This window comes from Brachyistius frenatus, unplaced genomic scaffold (genome assembly GCF_029030835.1).
Source record: "Brachyistius frenatus isolate BFR_SWC_R1_liver_20210118 unplaced genomic scaffold, ASM2903083v1 Contig_14, whole genome shotgun sequence".
Taxonomy (NCBI): Eukaryota; Metazoa; Chordata; class Actinopteri; family Embiotocidae; genus Brachyistius; species Brachyistius frenatus.
In genome coordinates this window covers 5,148,786-5,160,763 of record NW_027210613.1, presented here as the reverse complement: position 1 = coordinate 5,160,763, position 11,978 = coordinate 5,148,786, and the positions used below count along the sequence as shown (strand labels likewise).

Sequence of the window (11,978 nt, the reverse complement as noted above, 5' to 3'; positions counted from 1 at the left end):
TAACCCTAACCCCCGAACCTTTACATTTTCAATAGGTGGCACAAAGGAAACATTAATTATCAAACACGTTTCCAATAACACTGAGAGCTTTCACTCTCAAGCCTTCATGTTATTGGTGGCCACATACATACAGTCATGTGTAGTGCAACAAACTAGACAACAGAAATGTAACACAAACTCCACATGGAAGAATATCAAAGAGGCTGTAATCTTAGCTGGATGAGACTTGCAATGATCAGGGTGTCTCTCTGCAAACACAGACACACAAACACATGTGGTGTAGTCATGTCTTACTTTTGGTGGTGCTTCATCCAACCCTCCTGAGTCCCAAGAAACCGTGACCTGCCTCCTCATCTCCATCCTGTTCCTCTCCTTCTGCTGGAGTTTCTCCTCCTCTAATATAGTGCTGGAAACAAAAACCATCATGTAACAAAAAAAGACACGGGTACCGTCACAGCCGCCAGTACAAAAAGGGAAATGAAGATATCGCATTATTAACGATTTAGACTGTATACGTTTTCACACATTATTGTGTTACAGCAGTTCCTGGGATGTTTTTCGGAAAGATATAATATGGATGACTGAAATGAACTCGGATGAGAATGATGTCCTTCTCTGCTGAGGTTAGAACCGGTTAGAAATAAAATACTGGTATAAAATATCACTTCACAAAGAAAGAAAGCAAGAGAAAACGATTTGTTTTATGTCTTAAAGAAAGTAAAATGCGACTTCGATCTTGTGCCTCATTTTCTGTCAGGTCCCATTTTGAAAGGCACTTACTGAAACATGAAACAACAAGGTTTTGTACTTTAAATTTCAAGTACCCAATGTGCACACAAGTAAACTCATATAAACGCATGCCCTTACACAAACGATTCCCTCGTGTCAGGGTCGTCCCAAACTGTAGGTTTTTTTGGTTCTTTTTTTTCACAAGCAAACAGGCTCCTTAAGTGCTTTTCTACCTCCTGCTGTATGTATGAAAACTCGCCGACAACACCATTAACTTGCACACATTGTTCTCTGCGTCAGAGTTTCATTGCAGTAGGCTGTGCACCCACTAAAACCTCATGCATATCATTCCTCACGCCCTGTTTGTACAGACTATGAGAACACAAACTACTTCAATCAGAAGAAAATCTAATTCCATTTTGTTAGGAAATATCGTATTGCTGCCTCTTCTTACCTCCACAGTTCATCCCTGAACACTCAAATAATTTTACAGTATTATTCAGTGCGCTAGTTATAGTAATAAAAAAATGTCAAGTGTCAACATTTTTGGCTTTAGATGATTGAAAAACAAAAACTGAACGTCTCTGTCCACTTTACTGGGATGTCTGCTGTTGTGTTGTGATGCCACAGCTTATTGGAATTCAATATTTTTGTCTTAGAAAACACAAAATTTGTTCCAACTGTACTCCACATTCACACTAACTACTGATATAATTTCTTTGCCGTGTTTTCAGGCAAACTGTTACAGCAAATAAACACGTAAATCTCCGCGTAATATTGCTTAAGAACAAATGGAATAATTTATGGTTAAAGTTGAGCAACATCCCACGCCCCAAACTGAACATTTTTAGGTCTCGTGTAGCCACAGATACCACCCTGAGTTTACTGACCTGTTCCCTGGGAAAACGGCTGCTAAACCAAACCAAACTCAAAATCCCAGAGGAGGTAGCTGTTTCTGAGGACGCGTCTGGCTTCCACAAAACTGAACTGTCGGACAATCCAGCATACAAACGTTCACCACAGTCACGCACTCTTTCTACTCCCACAACACGGATAAGAGCTATTTCTAGTAACATCATTACCCTCCTGTTCTGTTGTCTCCTGCCGAGTGTTTGTGTGTCCTCGCACCTGTTCGAGTCAGTCTGCTCTTCCTTTCCATCACAACACACGTTCACACTCATCCGTACAACCGTATCAACACATACTGAAAATGTCCACTCAAATAAGACACATTGAACTGTGCCTTAAACTGCTGGGAACAGATGATGAATAACTTGATTATCAATAATTAAAATGTATTCTTTTAATTAATTAGGCTTAACACTACATTTGTTTTTAACCTTTTCTCAGCCTAACATATGATAAAAATGTATCATCAAGATTTCATTGTGATAATTGGTATTGCCGGTTTATCGATCCTGACCTAATCATCTTGGCAACACAATTTTTCACTTTCAATTTTCATTTTTTTTTAGCTATTTATTTTAAGGACCTGTGAGTGTGTTTCACATTTATTCTAAAAGTTCTTGTCTGCAGGAGAACTTTTTCCCCATTTCATTCGAATTAGTGTTAATAACAGTCATATTATAGACAAGATTAAAATACACAATGATTTGTCTCAAAATAACAAAAAGGGCTTCTTACTGCTCATAAAGGCTTATAACAGCGTAAGTGTTTTGTAATTTTCTTTCCCTGGCATGTACTTTAAGGCTTATTCAACCAGGCAGTTCATCAGAAATACAAAGTCGGCCAGTCACCGATCAATTTGCCAATCTTGCTTCATAGTGCAACAGTAAATTACATCACGTATGAATATGTGTGATGAGGATATTATCAGCACCTGGCATCATCAACACACACTGTGTCCTACCCACATAGACCACACCACCACCTGGAATAACAAAGCCTTTGTATATTTACTCAGGCTGGGCCCCGCTTTACTCTTACGTAGTTCTTACCTGAGAGCTGCCCAGTTACAGTAAGACCACAACTAATGACCACTGAGCAGCACAACTGGATGTAAACTATCTACTCATTTCTCTCATCCTTAGATTTATCCCAAAGGCAGCAGTAAAGAATACATTTTTAGGATTACTGTAAAAAGAAAAAGAAAAAAGTGTGCGATACAACTGATCTCAATGATGATAATCCACAGTCGAAGTTGTTGACAAAAAAAAAAAGAGTTACTCCTCACTGCTGAAGGCAGACTAAGTGTTTTCTTGCCAACTTTCAAATATATATAAATTAAACAATAATTATCTATCGTCTTATTTTTCAAAGAAAAGAGTAGTAAATTTAAAAGGAAATTTAACAGTCAATGATTTTATGCACGTCTTTGGGGAGAAAACCCAGTAATCTCGATAGAATGTTGAAAAGATGCGGCTGAAACACAGACAGACCACAGCGAGGCTTTCAATCAGACTGAAACTCGTGGCTGCAAGTATCCACCCTGTTGAAGAGCATTAAAGGAGGGAGACCAAAGAACAAACCATGTCAGAGGTACCCTAAAGGCAGGCGGCTCCAAAATTCAGACTGACACAGAGGAGCAGTAACGTCCACTGAATTCAGATCACTACAGTCGCTGATACGCTGACACCACAACTATTGAGAAAAGTCCAATGAAAGAGAAAGGCATGTAAAAGAGAGACCGTACTTTACCTTAACACAAGACCACTCCAGAAGCACAAAAGTTTATCCACAAAAGGTACTAGAAGGATGATTCGCCAGCAACACTCAGCACTGATACGCTACTGAAGGTCAACATAAATAACATCAGCAGATAATAAATAGATAAAGTTTACATCTGCTGGCAGGATGACAGAAATATGCTCTGTTGCAGGTGAATCACACCTTGGCAGACTCCGGGCTACAGTCCTCCAGCATACATACACTATCAGGATCTGAGCATTAGGAGTCTTTGTAGGCTACCTTGACCATGGGAGTCCAACACAACAGTAGTTCTGCTTGGGATTTTTCCCTCTTTTTTTCTGACTCAGTTCTCTCTCTCTCTCTCTCTCTCTCTCTCTCTGTTATTTGGAAAGCTGCAGCTCCTGGCAGCTGCCCACTGTGTAAACACACACACACACACACACACACACACACACACACACACACACACACACACACACACACACACACACACACACACACACACACACCACACGCACACACACACCCACACGCACACACGCGCGTTAGTTCAGCGTCCAGGAAAACTGTAGTAGAGAGTTGCATATTTGGCAGGAAAGACCTATAATTGATATTAAGATATAAAAACCAGCCAGACCGAAAGTAAACCAAATAGTATAACATTATATGGCATGACTTTCTCCTATTAATAGCCAGTGACCACAGTGAACATGGTCAATATTGACTTGGTATCCAAGACACTGCATGAGGCCCATTGAGGGTTCCTTAGCTCTCTGTCATGCTAAGATACAATTGTCAATTAAAAGAAAATGTTAATTTTGTCAGCTTAGTGCCCACACACACACACACACACACACACACACACACACACACACACACACACACACACACACACACACACACACACACACACACACACACACACACACACACACACACACACACACACACACACACACACTTTTCCACACGTTGTTTTCAGCCAGTTAAAACCTACAACCACAAACATGCAGTACATGTGTCACACTAATGAGCGGACCTCCACGATGTGAAGGTCTGTAATTCAAGGCAGCCAAAAACTAAGACAGCGAGATTTCATGGACACAATGAAACGTTGAAATGTAAGAAGTGGAGGAGGAAAAAGGGAGCGTAAAAGGAGCAGAATTTGAGGGAGAAACCAGAAAGCTGACACAGAGATTGGAGTTGGAATTCCAGGTATGAGTCATGCTGGTTTTAAGCAAACTCATAAAACTACAGGAGTTAAATATGCACTCTTATTTCTCTGTTTCTGTGTAACAGAGAAAAACAGTGTCAAGAGTGAATGTTTAAGGATGTTGAAGGAAACAATGGTGGTATCTTGCTACGCTTCTGCTGCTGCGTTGTTCCGCTTGTGTACATGCATTTGTGAAGAAAACATGTCGTGTTGCAACAGTGCGATTTAAAATAAAATAAAATACACAAACTATCATACAGGATATCTCTCCAAGTAAATTCAGTCTTTAGCCAGGAGCAAAGAGATACATAATTCTTCATTAATGTTTGGTGATAGTTGCACTTACATGCATCAGCTTTAACAGACAGCAAATTTAAATAAGCAGCTTAAAGTTATGCTTAAACGTTCAAGTAGATGTAACTTTAAGCGTTTAAGTTTTCCCCTTGGATGTGAAGGGGAAATATCTTTGGCACATGCAACTGCGCTCAAATCTGCAGCATCATTCCTGGCCATTAATGAATTAGGTTCAAATTCATCTAGGCCAACTGTGTGCATGATAATGAGCCAGATGACACCTGGAATGCTACTGTCATGTATAAGAAATAAAAGGAAAATAAACTGGAAGAACACTGATTACCAGAAGGTCCAGTGGTGTACTGGTGGATTATCTGATGTTCAGATGCTGCCTTTATCTAAATTACTGCTTAAAATCATGTAAAGTCTGTGTCACATATAAGACTCATTATCTGTTTAGACTGCAGAGTTTTAGTGGTAAACTCATTCCCCATTGTTTTCATTTCCCATCAGGGGCGATGCTCAACCATCACTTCCAAAAAACTGCAGGTCTGTTCATGTCTGAAATCCTAGGATTTGTTGAGTAATAGTAGCTGGGAAGAGCTCTGCCTTTACCAGACCTCTACTGTCTACCACAAAGAAGAAAGAAAACATTGGTGAGAGAAAGGAGGGTTTCAGATTTAATCTAATAATGTATCTGTGTCCTAACAAGAGTCTCAGTTCTGTTACAGAAAAGAGAGCATGATGTCTTATCATGCACACTAACGCTTGAACATACTGTATCTTATTAGCAAAATTTAACTTGTTGGTGTAGCTGTTTGTCTGAACGCATGCTGGAGCAAAATTATAATCTGAGTGCAGATGATGCCACTTTGGTTGTTAGCATCCTGTGATTAGCATGAAGTATAAACACACACTTGGCTGACATAAATCATAAAACATGTCAGGTTTATAAAGGCAATTTCTTTCTTTGATGGCACCTGATAATGATGACTGACACCGTGATGTTTTGGGGATTTGCATGAAAACATTTTTGCTTGAGTTGCCTAACTTGTGAATGAAACTCTCAGCATCTGACAAAACTTTTCACAACCAATCTGTTATTCAGAGGATGTTATCTGACTCATTAATACATTAGAACCTTCATCTTTACAGTGATATGTTACTCTGGGGCTTACTCAGCAGGTTTTTAAATGATCAAGAACAATGATGTCTGGCTCTGCCTTATCTGATCGCAACATGACCGGATTGTTGTGTCTTGATAGATAAGGTCTCTCCAGGCAAAGGTAGTAACAAGGCAATGATGTATCATTTAACAAGGAAGCAAGGTGTGGCTGAAGTTTCTCATTTGATCTACCTCTGTCATCATCATCATCATCACATCTGTTACCATGCCAACCATAATGTCATCAGCCCAAACAGGAGGTGCAGTGTAGTCTGTTAAGTGTAGGGACAGTTTTGTTTAGGCTCTGTGTTCCTGCATATTAGTAAAGACTGCGATAAATTATACTCTGTTTACAAAGTACGGATGTGAAAAGTCTTGAACACTGTTAAGAATGAGAGCCTGTTTAACCTCACATGTCCAAATAGTAAGAGACTACACTGTTCACTACATGACTCTAATGAGGAGTAAACATGGACAGAGATGTTGTCACTGTCAAGAACTTCAAATTAAAAGCAGTAGTTTTAATATTTAAAATTTGAAATATCATCAATGTTATCTACAGAACTAACTTTATATTGATGGCTCTTAATCAAATATGTAGGTCCCGACTGTCCTGGTTACCCGCCTGTCTGGCCTGATCATGTCTTTGATATTGTTTCCCGGTCTGATGTTGAACCACCAGGCAAAGTAGAAGACCACAGTATATATCATGTCTCTTTCTGTGTTCCACTCTTTGTGACATTACTGTGATTAATACAGACACAGAGTGACACCTGCAGGATGGTGTATGAAAACACTTCACCTGGGAAACTTTAACCATGGCATGTTTCTTTATCTACAATACTGATTGGAAAGTAGTAAAGAAACATGCATTGGGATTTACAATGATGAAAAAAACCCTCAAATGACATCAAATGTTACTGTAACTAGTATCAATGTTACTCATGACATTGAAGTGAGCTGTTTTATGTTTAACGAGTCAATTTACTAAATGTGACCTAATGAACATGCCATGAACATGCATGTTTTACTTCAGCTGAAGTAAAACCATATGCATGAAGTATATAGTAATGATAATTTAACCTTTCTTCTACCGAGGTTATTTCAAACCTCTCTGCTCAGAATCCACATGCAAAGCGACCCACATGCACTCTCGATTCACACTCCGTGAAGTACCTCAGTTGCGTTTTCAATTCGGTAAAGCGCGGCCTCTTGCTGGGATCGTACGACCAACACTTTGTCATTAAGCTGTAGAGAGTAGGGGGGCACTGAGGGGGCATAGCCAGACGCTCGCCGTTCTCTATCCTGCCAATGACGTCATTGTTCTTCACACCCTGGAAAGGCTTGACGCCGTACATCAGAATCTCCCACATGCAGACGCCTGCGGAAGGAAAGACAACATAAAACGTAATCAGAATAAGACAGACACCGACTGGCTCTTAAAACAAAGGCTCCGAATGAAGAGTAAAAGACTTGAAATAAAAAAATCTCCTGCTTCAGAAGAATAAACTTGAAAAATATAAGTGACACGACAATGGAAAAAAAAAAGAAGACGACAAAGGCTTCAACTTACCAAACATCCAGACATCACTGGCTGTAGTAAATCGTCTGAAGTTGATGGATTCTGGAGCCATCCACTTAATTGGCAATTTACCTTTAGATGCTGAAAAACAGAAATGAGGAAATTATTTATGAACAATATTGGAGCTTCCCTCGAAGTGACCAAACAAAGAAAATTAGACAAAGATGGTGGAGTGTGTATTTATTTTTACCTACCTTTATAATAAGAGCTATCTTCCATGTATCGTGACAAACCAAAGTCTCCCAACTTTACGCAGTCGGCTGTGGAGACCAACACATTTCGCGCTGCGATGTCCCTGAAGAGGAAAAAACAGTTATAAGACACACTGGCAATATTCCCCCAAAATCAGGATATTTTAATTTCCACAAAACATCCCTGTTCTTTGTAAAATTCTTTCCAGTAGGTGGCAACACCGTGCTTTGGTTATTTTGCCATCAAATAATAATCTTTCACATCTGACTGCCCTGTTATTATAAAAAAAAAAAAAAAGAAGGTTTGTAAATAATAATTATTTGGTAAACAGACTGACGAATCTGTAAAAGACAGCCACATATAATATTATTGCAAAGTTGTTATAATATATACTGTATTGATTTGGAATATTTTGCTGTACTGCCAATCAATCAGACTTTATTTGTATACAACTACATCGTACAAATAAAATGTAACACGAAGTACTTTACAATAAAAAAATAAAAACAGCATCCCACCACATAAACGCCTTCCCTCATCCCCTCCCCGTTTATGTGCAAATCAATAAATGACTCCTTTATTTATAAAGGATTTAATAAAATAGGAGCAACAACAGGAATCCAAGAAATGCTATAGATTACACAGATCTGTGATGAGGAAACATCCGAGGCAGGATAAAAGTTTAAAAAAAATACTAAAACAGAGAATAAAAAATACCAACTTTAAAATAACCTCAATAGACTAAAAGGATAAACGAAGAAGTAAAACCAACTAAAATACATAAATGATCAAATAAAAAAAAATTAAATTAACAGCCAGACTCTTCAGTTTGCTTTAAAAAAAAAAAAAAAAAAGAAGCTAAAATCGTGGCATTAGGATACACTCCTTCATACCTGTGTACAAAGCGTTTGCTCTCCAGATATGCCAGTGCTGTGCTGAGTTGGGAGGAGTACAGGATGAGAGAGGCCAGGTCGAGACTGTATTTCCTCACCTGGAGAAATGACCTCAACTATGGAGAACAGAGAGATATCAGAGAGAGCAACAAAAGTCCCATATACATTTGGATAAAACAAGCACCAAGCAGGAATACAACATAAAGATTTTACAAATTGTTTGTTAGAACAAATTTAATTCAGTTAAATAAAAAATGTTCACAGATGAATATCAAAAGTCAGATTTTCCTCTCAGTTTTCATCCTTGTGGCTCCCAACCAAACAACAAACAGCACAGTTTACAGACAACAAAGCTCAGCAAGCTTTACTAATCCAACGAGAAACATTAACTGGGAAGCAGAAATGAGGTATTGATTATGTTGCAGACATTCAAAATCATGTACTAAGCAAACAGTCAAAAGTTTTTGAACTAAATTGTGTTTTTATCAAATGATTTACACTTAGACATTTGAATTGATCATTTTGAAAATCTAATCACTCATTAAATTCCGAATTTGGTAGATAAATACTGAAAACAATGAGCCTCATGTCGTACTTGTACTGCATGTATGTAATCTAGTATGTATATGTGTTGGAATGAACAGTAAATGTGTATGTATGTGACTATTTTGTATGTTGTATTTATGCTTGACTCTATGATGATATGTATGCTATGTGTGTAGAGTATACTGTCAACAATTAATTTAAAGGTCTTTTAACACATGCACACCTTCATGTTAACTTAACAGCTACTAAATTGCAAATTCTTACTGTTGTCGTACCTCTCCAAGTGTGCAGAGCTCCATGATGATCCAGACTGGATTGTCAGTGATGACTCCCATCAGCTTCACAATGTGAGCATGATCAAACTGACGCATGGTCACTGCAGGGGAAAAAACAGGGGGGTCAAAAAGCACACGTGGTTGTTCTTTACCAGCAGCGTATTCCTCTGCAGACTTCTGAGGATGAGTAATTTCTGAGAGGTTACACGTGACAAACACAAGGAACTTACGTGCTTCTTGGAGGAATTTTTCCCTGACGCTATCTGACGTTGAGTTTTTACACGTCTTCACTGCCACAGACAGAGCTGGGTTCTCCTGAAAGAAGTTAATAGACCCAAAACAGAATCAGAGTCAACATCGTAGTATAACAAATACTGTGCAGTGTACCTAGTGAAGAAGGTACGTGCGTGTGTGTGTGTGTGTGTGTGTGTGTGTGTGTGTGTGTGTGTGTGTGTGTGTGTGTGTGTGTGTGTGTGTGTGTGTGTGTGTGTGTGTGTGTGTGTGTGTGTGTGTGTGTGTGTGTGTGTGTGTGTGTGTGTGTGTGTGTGTGTGTGTGTGTGTGTGTATAATACGGAGGCAACCTGGTACCTACCGGGCTGATGTACACTCCTTGGTGGACGTCTCCAAACTGACCCTCACCTATGCAGCGTCCCAACTCAATACGATCTCGCTGAATCTCATAGTCCCGTGCTAGATCCACAATATATACGTAAACATGAAAACACACACACACACACACACACACACACACACACACACACACACACACACACACACACACACACACACACACACACACACACACACACACACACACACACACACACACACACACAGAGACAAACAGAGTAGACGTTCAGATCAAATACACATCTCAATACTCATACATAAGCCCTGCATTTACCAAGTTTGTCAGAGCACTTTCCAATGTGTTTATCTCTGCCTTTAAATGCAGAAGACGTTTACAACTGAACCTGTGGATTATCTCCTTTTTTTTTAAATTCACTTAAATCTGTACACATATGAAACCATTCATCTCAGGCCCCACATCAAACTCAAAGATATCATGGGAAGGTGGGAAATCTGATATATTTAAAATGTCCTGACTGCGACCTCTGACAAGCTTGGTTTTAAACCAATCATCACTGTCAACAGCATGCAACAAAAGCATCAGCAAACCACAGCGACACATGCCACGTAACACAGACGAACAGCCAATAACACTTAATGTATATATGAACATGAATCTTTATGTAAATTCAAATGTAAAATGGATAAAGTCAGGTGATTTGTAAAATATTAAAACCAAACAGGCAGAATTTAAAAGCACACAGGCTAATATAAGAGCTGAGCTGTCCAAAACAAATGTACAACCAAGTTACTATAGTCAGTAAATATTCTTCTGGATTTTATTTTGTCAAGTGAGGCTTGTGAAAGTGAGCCATTCTTATTATTTTGTCTGAATAAAGCAGGAATCAAATGGTCTGTGAAACGCAGGCTGTTCAAAGCTGGTGGTTTGCTCTGCCTGACACTGTTGACCTGACTTGGTCCATGTAATAATCACATGAACATAACATACATGAGTCCATTTACAGAAATCTCCGACTTCTCTCTTATAATAAAGACAGCTGTCCAAATGTCCAGCACATGTGCGACTTTTAGAGACAACGATGTCAGGCAGTAAAACCTCTGTAGCAGGGATTGTCTGAAAATGGAAATAAGCTGCAACATACAGTATCAAAACTGTACATTTGGCCATAATTAATGCCTGCCTGCTCTGCCCCGAAATGTCGCCCATGTAGCTTGAGCTTTTAAAAGAAATCCAACGTTATGGTTAAATAATGAAGTGGGACTGCCCTGTTTGTTAGTGGTTAGGGTTCAAAATGTTTCAGTAAATAAACGTATGTATTTATTTAAAACCTTCCCTCTCACTGCACTTCCTCCTCGAGGCCAGAGTTATAAAAAAAGAACATGCTCTGAGTCAACATGCCTGGTTAAATGATATAAAAATGGTTTTGAACTGTTGCCACATTGTTGTTACTTTCAGCAGTAAATAGGTTTTACAGCTGCAGACTGCTTGCGTTACTATTGATTTATTTGGAATGATGTAAATATTCGTTTCACCTTTTTCTCTTTACCACGTAAAAGACACAAGATCAATGTCCAACAACTGGGACTCAGTTCTGAAGCTACCAACAGTTCAGCAAAAACCGACAGCACATCAAACATGAACAGAGGGGGGTCAAATCAACAGGGTACAATACAGAAATAAAGTCTGAGTTTTATTTTACAGTTGCAAGCAAACGTAAAAAGGATCACAACAACCACCAATCAGTGTCATCACAGTACAACCAGAGTTATGGTACGCTCCAATCATTACCTTGATCTAGTCCATAGTATTCTGGGGAAACGGGTTAGTGATAAGAGACAGAAATAACTA

General features: G+C 39.0%; 1 protein-coding gene across 6 annotated transcripts in view; it reads right to left on the bottom strand.

Annotated features, from left to right (window-relative positions):
- LOC138617892 (focal adhesion kinase 1-like) overlaps positions 1-11,978 on the bottom strand; it is a 60,861-nt gene that overhangs the window by 16,615 nt on the left and 32,268 nt on the right. For 4 of the 6 annotated variants that reach the window (XM_069693240.1, XM_069693236.1, XM_069693237.1 and 1 more), the window contains 9 exons: positions 11,919-11,939; positions 10,131-10,228; positions 9,769-9,853; positions 9,539-9,639; positions 8,718-8,833; positions 7,827-7,927; positions 7,624-7,713; positions 7,227-7,431; positions 295-406 (listed from right to left, as the gene is read on the bottom strand). In XM_069693240.1, the coding sequence (XP_069549341.1) occupies positions 295-406; positions 7,227-7,431; positions 7,624-7,713; positions 7,827-7,927; positions 8,718-8,833; positions 9,539-9,639; positions 9,769-9,853; positions 10,131-10,228; positions 11,919-11,939 (929 nt within the window). The remainder of the gene's footprint in view (positions 1-294; positions 407-7,226; positions 7,432-7,623; positions 7,714-7,826; positions 7,928-8,717; positions 8,834-9,538; positions 9,640-9,768; positions 9,854-10,130; positions 10,229-11,918; positions 11,940-11,978) is intronic. The other 2 variants (XM_069693238.1, XM_069693239.1) reach the window with 1 other exon arrangement.